Here is a 14188-nt window from a genome sequence, read left to right on the forward strand (position 1 = left end):
AAACATTATAATCCCGAGGGCGAAGTAGAAGAAAGCAGATTCCTCTGGTGGAAGTTGGAAAAGGAGAATGATTGTTGCGATAGTAAGGATGAGGACAAGGATCAGAACTGGATTAATCATTTTCAGAATCTTTTGGATGTATGAACTAAGAAAGAAAGTATAAGAATGGTGAGAATAATGGAAAGGAAGAGCTTAATTTATACTGGAAATATCAGACGTAGTAATCGGGGCAGATCACCGTATTTAATTAAAGAGATCTTAATTTCCATAAATCCCGAAGAATCAGATTTTATAGATCTTCAAGATTTTCTTTAAATCCCTTAAATTCCGGAATTCAACCAAGGCAATGTCAAAAGTTAAGACGCGCCTTATTTTCTAAATTCAAACCTGACTACGTCAAAAGTTAAAAACAAATCTTTGTTTCTCATTTCATCCTTTTGTGAATAGCTTCATTCGCACTCTTCGAATAATTGAATTATTTTTATCCATATTACTCAATGATGATAAAACTCAAGTTATCAACTCATATTCGTCAGGAAAACATATTTATTGTTAGCTATGACGACCTCACTCAAATTTCGGGACGAAATTTCTTTAACGGGTAGGTACTGTGATGACCCGGGAATTTCCGACCAAATTTAAACATAATCTTATATGATTCGACTCGATAAGAAAAGTCTATTAAACCGAGTCTCATTATGTTTGAACTATTTCATGATAACATTTGACCTTTAACTATTTCCGACGATTCACGAACCTTTAATTGTAACTACGAATGTAAATATAAATAATTATATATAAAACTAATTATATTAGTATTAATGAACTATTAAGTAATTTTGTTATTATAAAAGATAACATTTAATAACTAAAGATTTTCATTTTGAATATATATAGTATATTGTATATAAATGATTCAAACATATTTTACCAACGTTATCAAAATATTAAATGTACAATGTTATACTTTGTAGTTAATTGTTTAATATACATAATTAATCATCTACTCAACATTTAAAACATGATTTTATATATATGGTAGTATACATATATACATAAATATAACTATATATATATGATTTTATACATAATTATTATATTATGTATATGTAGAAATTTATAATATATCTATGATGAAATAATGTACTATTTTAATAAATATATATAATACTTACATATATAAAACATTTATATTTTTCATAATTACATACATAAGTATAATATAATTAGTATGTAAATAAATATTATAATATATTTATATTAAAATGCATAAATATATAATATTCAGTATATGTTACAATACATATTACATAATTATTAAATATTACATAATAAAAGATGATATTAATAAATTAAATTTAAATACAAATATAGTTGTTGTAGTAATGTTATTTGTATCGTCAAATATCAATATTTGTATTCATAATATCACTTTATATCATATAAAGATGAAATTGGATGTATAAATTAGATTATTATTACTAATATTATTATTATCGATAAAATATTAATATTATCATAATTAGTATGGTATTATTATTATTATTATTATTATTATCATTTTTACAATTATTATTATCATTAATATTATATTTATCATTATTATTAATTTTATTAATATTATTAGATATTAATAGTATTGTTATTATATATTATTATTATTAATTAAAAAAAACAGTAGGGATCTATATTATACGCTTGACCTCTGTATCCTTTATCTCTATTATTATTTTTTTTTTGTTTCTTTCCTGCTCCAAACTCGTGAACCTGTGTTGACATTTTCTCCATTTTTTATCAACCGATCTCTATTATTACAAAATGATTATGTATAATTGCAAATCAAATAAAAAGGAAATCCAATGGGATTAAAGAGCACAGCGATATTTTTTTTTTCTTCTTCTCTGCACGCTCCAATTTTTTTTTCTCTTAATTCAATTTCGAATAAAGTTTCAAAATCTAAAAATGCAGAAAGGTTAGAAATCTTTCTTTGAATCTATCTGCAAAATCTCAACTCTCAAATCTTTATATCGATCTTGAATTTTGAAGTCAAAGTTTAGTTTAAAAAAAGTCAACAATTGTTCATGAGACAAATTCGCGTTCGTGTATATGTTTCTGATCAAATTGACGATTCCAGTAGTTTTTATACATGTTTAGAAAACTATTTCGTGTTATAAACATTATCTATAATGTTATCTATTACGAAATCAATTTTTTTTGTTTTGTTCCAAGAACCGACGCTGCAGTAGGCCTTTAGTGTTTTTTTTTTTTTTTTATTTTAGAACCCAAATTATTTTTTTTTCTGTAATGTTTTGAAGCTTTAAAAGGAACCCTGATTTTTTTTTTTTTTTGGTTATTGATGTTTTGTTGAATCCATGAGACTTGTGGAGAAGAAGAGGAATAGAAAAAAACAGTTTATATATAAAATTTAAATTCAATATTAGTACAGAGAATCAGAATTGGTGGGATGGTCGAGAGTGTTTGCGTGTGAGCATGTGGTCACGAGATCGAGTCCAGAGGACGGTAGTTTCTTTTTTTTTTTGAAACTCTTTTCATGTGAGGTAGTTTTCTTTTCTAATTTTATTATTGTTATTATATATTAATTATTATTAGTATTATTATTATTATTGTGATTGTTTTGATTGTTATTGTTATTGTTATTATTAGTATCATACTTGTTATCATATTTGAAAGTATTATAGACATTACTATTATTATTATGATAGGTATTAATAATATTATTATTAGTAATAAACTTATCATTTTAGTATTTTATCATCATTAGGATTATGATTATCATTATTATTATTATGAAGGAAATAAAAATATATTATTATCATCAATATTAGAATTTGTACCGGTTTATAAATAATAGTATCATCAGTACATTTACAATTAATAATATCATATTTATCAGTATCATCATTAATATTTACTAGTATTATTATGATTATCATTTATCATTTTATAAATATTAGAACCCTTATTATTAACATAAGTATGGTATTAGTATTAATATTATTTTAGAGTTATTATTATTATTAGTATCATTAACAGTTATCATTTTCATTTTTTTTGCTATTAGTATTATCATTATTAATAAAATTATTATTATTATTAGTAAATCATTATTATCTAAATTATTATTTTAACAAATAAATCTTTTGTACACTATATATATACTTATGGTATATACTAGGATTGTATTAATAATTCACATAACAAACTAATAAAATTTCATAAATACAATACTAACCACAGATATATGTATATAAATATATTAATGTCACTATTTATATAAACGTAAATCATTATAGATATATATACATAAAATCGATATATATATATATATAAAATATAACTTAAAATATAATATAAGTATACGTTTTAAAATAAAGGTTAGAATAAATTCTACAAAACTATAATATATAAATAATACATATTAATAAATGAAATTTTGTAACTTACATTATACGTATTAATATATACACAATTGATATAGGTTCGTGAATCCGAGGCCAACCCTGCATTGTTCAATGACGTCATATGTATTTTTACTACAAAATACAGTATCGTGAGTTTCATTTGCTCCCTTTTTAAATGCTTTCGCAATATATATTTTTGGGACTGAGAATACATGCGCTGTTTTATAAATGTTTTACGAAATAGACACGAGTAATCGAAACTACATTCTATGGTTGGATTATCTAATCGAATATGCCCTTTTTATTAAGTCTGGTAATCTAAGAATTAGGGAACAGACACCCTAATTGACGCGAACTATAAAGATAGATCTATTGGGCCCAACAAGCCCCATCCAAAGTACCGGATGCTTTAGTACTTCGAAATTATATCATGTCCGAAGGAGGATCCCGGAATGATGGGGATATTCTTATATATGCATATTGTTAATGTCGGTTACCAGGTGTTCAATCCATATGAATGATATTTTTGTCTCTATGCATGGGACGTATGTTTATGAGAAATGGAAATCTGAAATCTTGTGGTCTATTAAAATGATGGAAACGATTGTTTAAGTTAAACTAATGAACTCACCAACCTTTTGGTTGACACTTTAAAGCATGTTTATTCTCAGGTACGAAAGAAATCTTCCGCTGTGTATTTGCTCATTTTATAGATATTACTTGGAGTCATTCATGGCATATTTCAAAAGACGTTGCATTCGAGTCGTCGAGTTCATCAAGATTATTATCAAGTCAATTATAGTTGGATATATTATGAAATGGTATGCATGCCTGTCAACTTTCGATGTAATGAAAGTTTGTCTTTTCAAAAACGAATGCAATGTTTGTAAAATGTATCATATAGAGGTCAAGTATCTCGCGATGTAATCAACTGTTGTGAATCGTTTATAATCGATATGGACTTCGTCCGGATGGATTAGGACGGGTCTTCACAGAAAACATATTAATTAACTTTGTACAAAAATTGACAAGTTAATAAAAGATGAAAATAATAAACTGTTAGTCGACACTCACTACTAATTAAAATTTATGCATTTATGTAATATTATAACTAATAACCTATAAGTAATAAATAAAAAGTGACATTTATATAAATAATAAAACAATTGGGAACTAAATATATACAAGTCATGAATTAGTAAAAAGAAAATAATACTTATCATGTAGTAAATGTAAAAATAATAATAATAATAATAATAATAGTAATAATAATGAGACTAAAAAAATCTTACATCCTTATGTTGACTAAAAATAAAGTGTAAACTAGTACATCCTTATGTTGACTAATTATAAACTAGTACCACCTATTGTTGACTAAAAATTATAAAACAAAATAAAATCATTAATTAGAACATCCTTATGTTGACTAACACTCTAATACTTGCACTATATAAACACCTAGTTTCTCATTCACAAATCACAACAAAATCCTCTCTCAAAAACAATCTCTCCCTCTCCCTCTCTTGTGGTATTCGGATCTTCAAGCTTGTTCTTCGTGTTCTTCAAGAATCTTCAAGGAGTTCTTCAAGATTTTCAAGGCTTTGATCTTCCATCTTCATCGTGTTCATCTTTTCTTTGTTAATTATCTTGAATCTTCAAAGGTATAACATAAACCCTAAACTATTTACATAAACTTTGATCTTTGATAATTCATATTCATATTATAAACTTGTTATTCATAAGTATATACATAAACACACCTAGATTTATATATACATATATACATGTAAAAAAAATATTTATATATATATATATATATATATATATATACATATATATACGAATTATATATACATATACATATTAAAACCTTAAACCCTAATTACACCTAAACTATAATTCTTAAACCCTAATTAATTAAACTCTAAACATTTATGAAACCCTAGGACATTAATTACTAAACCCTAGTTATTAATTACTACTTTAATTAACTAACCCTAATTAATGAAACCCTAATACTACTTATACTAGTACTTAACATGTATACACTATTACTATTACTAGCACCTATAACCTACTAATTATATTGTAGCACAAAAACATTTTGGGATATGTATTAGAGATGTATAGATCTTCGAACTTTCTTGACGAATGGTTTCTACGAGATTCTAGGCAGAGGGTTTGGATTTCCGATTTAAAGGGTCCTATGGCTCAAGCCCCTAGATCTAAATTAGCCATTCGAAGGGAAAGGGGTGATTGGAAGCTTATCTAATACGGCAAGTATCCTAAAATGGAAACACTCATAAAAGTAGAAACTCTCTAGTCATAGAAACTTAGTAAAATAAGAAACTTTCTAAAAATAGAAACTTTATAAAAATAGTAACTTACTAGGAATAGAAACTTAGTAAAACAAACTATACTTAAACACATACTTAAACTTAAACATGGGCAAAACACTTAACTACTCTTAAATGTCAATAGGTTGACTTTCCTGCTCACTCGTTCAACTCTCTATTCCGAGGAATAACTCTCTCTACTTACTAAGGTGAATTCATAGCCCCACTTTTTACTATTTCATTACTGTTTTGAAACTATGGGGTGAGACACATGCTTGCTTTTAAATTTTTAACATGCAATTTTTAATAACTGTTTTACAATATTTATATACGTGAATTCATAGCCCCACTTTTTACTATTTCATTACTGTTTTGAAACTATGGGGTGAGACACATGCTTGCTTTTAAATTTTTAACATGCAATTTTTAATAACTGTTTTACAATATTTATATACGTGAATTCATAGCCCCACTTTTTACTGTTTCATAACTATTTTATAACTTTTAGGGTGAGAATACATGCACAACTTTTATAACTGTTTTACACGTATTAACTATTAAACTGTGATACGTTGGGCTATGACCAGCAAGCCCCCAACCGATAAGTATAAACGATAACTTGTTACGGGGTAAACTTGAAAGTCTAGTCTAAATATTAGTACTTACACGTATCTACTATTAAACTATGATATGTTGGGCTATGACCAGCAAGCCCCCAACCGACAAGTATAAACGATAGCTTGACACGGGGTAAACTTGAAAGTCTAGTCTAAATATCAGTACCAACTGTTAAAACTATGCTATACCCGGCTATGTCCGACTAAGTCCCTACAGTGATATTTTTAAGTGCTGCGGCATGCTTATTTATTGGGGGTAGGCCTATCGGGAGTAACGTCCCCGATACATTTGACTCAGTCTTTGTATTACTTGATAATGAAATTTAAACCGACAAGGACAGACACAACTTGTCATGGGGCAAACTTGAACGTTTAGTCTAAATATCACGCACTGGCATAACTTTTGGATCTGCGAGATCTACTTTTTGATCCTGCGGGAGATCAACTTTACAACTAAATCTTGTGGTCTAAAAACAATGATAACTACTTTTGTTAAACCTATGAACTTCACTCAACCTTTTTGGTTGACACTTTAGCATGTTTTGTCTCAGGTGCTGTTTGATTCAAGCTTTCTTATCTACTACTTATGTGATGCTACTTGGACTTAGGATCAAGAGATATCGCATTTATTACTTCTGCATATGAACAATTACTTTATCATTATTTCCATTATTGTAACGACATTTCATTTTCCGCTGCGTACTCAATAAAGTTAAATTTTCTCATTTAGTATTGTTCTCGTATTATAATATGTTGGTTTATTTGATATTAGTAACGTTTCTTCCAGACCCTATTGGGAGGACGTTACAGATCCTCCTTCGGACATGATATAAATTTCGAAGTACTAAAGCATCCGGTACTTTGGATGGGGTTTGTTAGGCCCAATAGATCTATCTTTAGGATTCGCGTCAACTAGGGTGTCTGTTCCTTAATTCTTAGATTACCAGACTTTAATAAAAATGGGCATATTCAATTTCGATAATTCAACCATAGAATGTAGTTTCAATTACTTGTGTCTATTTCGTCAAACATTTATAAAAGCGCATGTATTCTCAGTCCCAAAAATATAAAGGGTAAAAAGGCAAATGAAACTCACCATACTCTATTTCGTAGTAAAAATACGTATAACGTCATTGAACAAGTGCAAGGTTGGCCTCGGATTCACGAACCTAAATTAATTATATATATTTATGTGTTGGTCAATATTTGTCTAACAAATTAGGTCAAGTCATAGTGTACCACAATCCTAATGCTCGAGACTAATATGCAAAAGTCAACAAAAGTAAATTTGACTCAAAATAATTTCCAAAAATCTATACATGATTAATATATACTTTAAATATCGTCGTTTTATATTTTTAAATATTTTTAAAAGATTTATTAGAGTAAATAATATAATTTATTTATTAATAAATAAAATTTTATATTAAATTTATATAATAAAATATATTTTTATATATATTAAGTAATAAAATTTATAGGGTTCATTTAATATCATGAAGATAATATGATAGGTATTATTAAAGTAAGTTATTACACATAGTAAACTATGTTTGTATCACATATTTATTTGATAAAATAAAATCTATAATGATAGTAAGTAAAAGTTGTATTATTTTGTAATAATAATTATTATTATAAAAATATCAATATTTATAATTACTAAGATGACATTATGATAAAACGATAATTCTAATTATGATAACTTTAATATTTACGATAATTTTTAATATTATCTTTAAAATAATAATTCTATTTAAAATAATAATAATAATGATATTTTATAGTAATAATGACATTTCTATTAAAATGATAATTTTTGTTAAAATGATAGTTTTAATACTAACGATACTTTTAATAATAATAGTAATGATAAAAATAATAAGAACGATAATTTTATCTAAATCAATATCTTATAATATTTTAATTTCATCATGATACTCTTACTCATTATTTCCTAATCATTTCGTTTAATAGCTTTTAATCATCTTTTATATCGTGTTCATAATAATGATAATAATAGTAATCAAAATAATTAGGTGTTACAAATATTTATTTTAATTACACTAATATTAATAATGATAGTTACTATAACATTATTAACGATAATACTAATAATTATCTTAATGATAATATAGTAATAATAATAATAACAATAACAATAACCATTTTTAAATAATGATATATATATTAATAATGATAATAATAATAATAATAATACTAATAATAATAATAATATAATAATAATAATAATAATAATAATAATAATAATAATAATAATAATTGGATAATAATAATAATACTAATTATAACTTTAACGATAATAACGATAGTAATAATAAAAAAAAATAACAATTTTTAATGATAAATCCATTTTATTGATAAAGATAATAATAATGATAATAATAAGATAAAACTAGAACGACTATAAAAACGACGATAATAATAATCATTTTTAATAAAAATATCGAAAATTCAATTGATTATAACTTCTAATCCGTTCATCGAAACTATTCGATATCTAAAGGAAAAGTTCTTAATTTTTCGCTAGCTTTCCAAGGATATGCATATCTTATACCTTATCTCAACCGCAAGTGTAACTAATTCAAGATTCAACCTAACCTGTCTAAGGGCAATATAAAAAGTACAAGCATGCATAATCCTAAATACTCGAGCACTAGTCAGGGATACACTATTAGTATGTAAAAGTTAAATTATGAGTACTCACGTATCAATATTGAGATTCAATATTGCAGAAAAGGTACGTAGACGCAACGGAAATGATAAACACTATATTGACCTCACGAGCATACCCATGAACCATACTCAATCACCTCCATAGCTATAACCCATAATTTCCTTAATCCTATCCTACTCGAAAAACAATTTTGAAATCACTCGGACAGCACTCCGTCGTAATATTTTATGTATACTAATAATATCTTGATATAATACGGAGTAAATATATAAATGTAAATCGATTGAGAGAGTTTATAGAAAAATATTTTCAAGTTTCTATGAAATAATGAAACATATTGAATTCTATTTATAATAGATTTTTGAATTATTAAAGTGAATTATTAAAGTATGAATTATTAAAGTATGAATTATTAAAGTATGAATTATTAAAGTATGAATTATTAAAGTGAATTATTAAAGTATGAATTATTAAAGTGAATTATTAAAGTATGAATTATTAAAGTGAATTATTAAAGTATGAATTATTAAAGTGAATTATTAAAGTTAAAGTAAAGTAAAAATAAAGTAAAGGTAAAGTTTATGTATATTAAAAGTATAAAACTATGTACGTATAATACGCGTATAAATATATATAATATTAATTTAAATCGTTATATATATTTAATAAAATAAAATATAAATATCGTTATCTTTATCATACTAGTTAAGTAATGAGTTGTCAAAAGTGGTTCTAGATATTTATAAAAGTTATATACGTTTTAATAATAAAGTTCTTTTTAAACTGAAAACGTTTTTGTACGTTTAAAACTAAATAGATCAATCGAGTCTTTATGAGATTCAATCTTCCACTATCCTTTGTCTAGTTCTCAATGATTGACAATTTGTTCTTATTTATAAATCACTTTACCATTTTCCAAATATTGTTAAAATGGAAAGATTTCTCAAATCAACGTGGGCCTTTCAACAGAGACTTGTAATCATAATTCAATATATCTGATAATTCAATCATTTGATCTTATCTTCTAATTCCATTGATAAATATTTTGAAACAGATACAATCATATAAAGTATTTAATCTAATATTTTGTTTACGTTTCAAGTTATAATATATATACACATATACATATATAATCATATTCGTTTAATGGTTCGTGAATTGTTGGAACTTGGTCGAGGTTGAATGAATGTATGAACATAGTTTAAAATTCTTGAAATTTAACTTAACAAATATTGATTATGGTGTCGGAAACATATAAAGATTAAAGTTTAAATTTGGTTGGAAATTTCCCGGTTGTCACAGATACCATGTTATAACGCATATGAGTTGTGTATTATTCATTGAATGTAGTGTACATAATACCGAGGTATATATAGAAATGCATAGACAAACCCTAATAGGAAATAGTGACTAACGGGCTAAGCCCAATACATATAATAAATGGGCTAGTACAATATTGGCTAACAAGCTGGACATTTCATCAAATACCTAAAATGCATATTAAACAATCTACATCCAATCATAAGAGATATATTGATTGTCAATTTATTTTAAAAGTGTAAATTAAAATATAATTTTACAATTGATTTCCTTCCGCCTAACTTTTATACCTTATCGTACTCAATTCAAAATAATTAATTAAAAAAATTCAAAATTATTTAATTTTAATAATTAAAATACTTATTAATAAGATTTAATAATAATTAATTAATTAATAAGATTTAATTTTAATTCAAAATTATTTAGATTAATGACATCATCCACCATGCTTAGATTTTTTTTCTTTTTAATTTTTTTTAACAAAAGAATTAGCCTAATAATAATATCATCAGTTTAGCATTTTAATATTAACTATAGATAGATATTTACGCGCTGATGAAATTTCATTAATATAAATCAAAATGTCGTACATTTGAAATTTCCTTCTAAAAATATTAAACAACCAAAGAGGAAATCAAGTTAGAATAAATTAACTCAAAACGTATACAGAGTATGTTAATAAATCAAATAATCATCTACTTTTAACTTGGCTACTAAGATCACTTGTACTCGAAGTGTACTCTTCAAATAAAGGTTTTTCAGGATTTGTGGTCGACCGCACGAAAAATGCAGGCTCTGAAGGAATCGGAAGGGTTAAAGACACGCTACTAAGCATGAGAACAACCGAAGCCATAGTTGGTCTATCGTTAACATCTTCTTGAACACATAATAGACCAATGTGTACGCATCTAATGGTATCACGTATAGATGAACCACACAATGTTGGATCAATTAGACTTGCAACTGTTCCATCACGCCAACTTCTCCATGCCTAAAAAACGAATTACAACAATCGATGATAATAAATTAAGACGAAAAGAGGATTTATAATCAGAGATGTATGTCATCGATCACTTACATGGCTAAGAAGATCCTCGATCACCCCTCCATTTTGAAAAGTATGGTTCTTTTGACCCGTTATGATTTCAAGGATTAATACGCCAAAGCTGAATACATCGGATTTAACTGAAAATTGGCCGTGCATGGCATACTCTGGTGCCATGTATCCACTAGTACCACACAAATAATTGTTAATTAGTACATATATGAACAGAAGTTCACCTAAGGTTTCTCTATAAAGATCCTGTATGTATGTAACTACAAATTTGGCATCTAATTAAGACAATAGTGGAACATTTAGCAATGTCTTGATTCATCTTATTAAACACGTACACTTTAGTAATATGGTTCACGGTAAAGACACAACTAGAGGACAATGTACACATATCAACAACAATGAGAAGAAGAAAATGATGAAATGTGTTTAGTGAGATCGATCTAATAACGGCTTACTAGGTTCCGACAATTCGACTAGTGTTGCCTTGGGTTTCTTCTTGTTGGAATAATCTTGCCATACCAAAATCTGCAATTTTTGGATTCATTTGTGCATCTAACAATACATTACTTGCTTTCAAATCTCGATGAATTATTTTTAGTCGTGAATCCTCATGTAGGTACAAAAGCCCCCTCGCAATACCCCCTATTATTTTGTATCTTCTATCCCAATCAAGATTCCCACGCTTCCTTGGATCTATAAAAGTTATGATCAAACATAAGCGTAAGCGTATACGGAGTAAATTATTTTGGAAGGACTTGTCTTATCTTAATCCTAATAATAATAATAATAATAATATAATTTGAAAAAAAGCCAACTTAATTACCGAATATAAACTGATCTAAACTTGAATTTTCTACAAACTCGTACATCAAGAGTCTTTCGGATCCTTCAAGACTAAATCCTAGAAGACGAACCAAGTTTCGGTGTTGAAGCCTTGCAAGTAGCAAAACCTCATTTTTGAATTCTTGTTCTCCTTGCCCTGAATCCCTTGACAACCTCTTCACAGCTATATCTTGTCCATTTTGTAGTTTTCCCTGCAAACTCTGTTTTGTTAGACTTTAATGGAAATACAGGAACATATATACTCAAAAAAGCTATTATTCCGTCAACAAAATTCAATTTTCTTCAAGTGTATGTACACGTATAATTGTTTTTTACCTTATAAACCAATCCAAATCCACCTTGTCCAAGCTTATTGTTCTCCGAGAAGTCATTTGTTGCCATTCTAATGATCCCAAAGCTATATTGTAACGAATCGGCTGTACTAATTTCATCCATATCTCCCTCCTCATAAACTAAACTAGTCAGAAAATTACGAATTAATATGAAATCCTAGTCAATGTTATGCCGTGACAATTAATTAAGAATAAAAGAAAATAAAAGCACAACCTAAATTTTCCGGAGGAGAACGTTGTTGTTTCTGATTTCCTTTTCTTCTCTTGAAGACACAAACCAAAACCACCACCAATATCACAAGACTTACAACAGATGCAACGACCGCAATGACTACAATAATCGTTGTATTACTACTATTTCCTGTAATAAAACTCTCATAATATTAGTAAAATTATTGTATAACACAACTTTTCCTAATTAAAATAATGTCAAATTTATCTAAAAGTAGATGTTAAAATTAAGGTAGTCTGATATATACCCGAAGATGACGATGATGGTGGTGTTGGCGCAGGTGATGCAATAACCACAGTATCGTTAAAGAACTTATTATCTTCATATCTAAGATTACAACTAGGAAATAAAACTCTTGCTCCACGTTTACCTTGACAACAATTTGGAATTTGCCTAATTGCGGCGTCCAAACAATTATAGCATTGGTTTTCAGACAGATCTGGTGTACACTGCATGATCCCGTAGATAGTAATAAACGTTGGGCCATTTGTGCTATTGGAAGCATATTTACGAAGAGATCCACCTGTCGAGGCATCATCTCTTAATTGATCCAATAGCTGGTCTAGTCGTTGATTAAATTGTTCCATATTCGAGGCATTATTAGGGTTTATCAAGAATTCTCCAACCGTAGTGTCCAAATTTCTCAAAAGGGTCACGTTAGAGTACCTTAGCATACAATATTCAAACCAAATAGTTGCACTCTTTTGGTTAGGACATCTTTCCCTTATTGTGGTAATAGAGTTATTTAAGCAGCTTCGACAATCGTCTGGCTCAACGTCACCTCTACATAGCCCGATTACGTTGACTTGATCCGGGTTTTGACCAAGTGACTGGTTGTAGAACCCGTACCTGATACTGGTATCTGCGGTGAGGGACGACAAGGCATCATTGAGATTTCTTTGGTACGGACTGTTTATACTGAAATTTGCATTATTATTGCACCTAGTAAGATCTTGACAGATTGAAAGGGTGAACAAGTTTATGATGATGGTAACGATGAAAGTTAGAGTCAATTTTCTGCAGGTTACCTTCCACATCGACATGATGATTATTATGTGGCAAAAATGATATTTCACGGAGCTTAAATTATAGATTTAGATTATTGTAATGAAATGGAATATGATGTTATGTGATGTTGTTATTAGTAATTATTTAAACTTTTCCAAAATTTAAATGAGTTGTTTAAGTCATCCTTTACTTGGTCAAATTTTGAAATTTAGTTGAAGGGTTCTATTTAGCTAGTCAAATTTGGCCGCGGTGTTATATTATTCTGTATAATGTTGGTTAGTCAAGAAATCACCTAACAATTAAATTATTCTCAGTTTATGTAA

General features: G+C 27.4%; 1 protein-coding gene across 1 annotated transcript; it reads right to left on the reverse strand.

Annotated features, from left to right (window-relative positions):
• Positions 1 to 10947: 10947 nt before the first annotated feature.
• On the reverse strand, positions 10948 to 13963 carry LOC139870177 (cysteine-rich receptor-like protein kinase 7). The gene is made up of 7 exons (XM_071858020.1): positions 13105 to 13963; positions 12840 to 12986; positions 12609 to 12745; positions 12274 to 12484; positions 11906 to 12143; positions 11472 to 11622; positions 10948 to 11384 (listed from the first exon to the last, which is right to left on the reverse strand). Exons 1-7 carry the CDS (start codon positions 13898 to 13900, stop codon positions 11085 to 11087), a joined length of 1980 nt encoding a protein of 659 aa, XP_071714121.1. The 5' UTR covers positions 13901 to 13963; the 3' UTR covers positions 10948 to 11084.
• Positions 13964 to 14188: the final 225 nt, after the last annotated feature.

The sequence above is a fragment of the Rutidosis leptorrhynchoides genome, chromosome 1 (assembly GCF_046630445.1).
Source record: "Rutidosis leptorrhynchoides isolate AG116_Rl617_1_P2 chromosome 1, CSIRO_AGI_Rlap_v1, whole genome shotgun sequence".
NCBI lineage: Eukaryota > Viridiplantae > Streptophyta > Magnoliopsida > Asterales > Asteraceae > Rutidosis > Rutidosis leptorrhynchoides.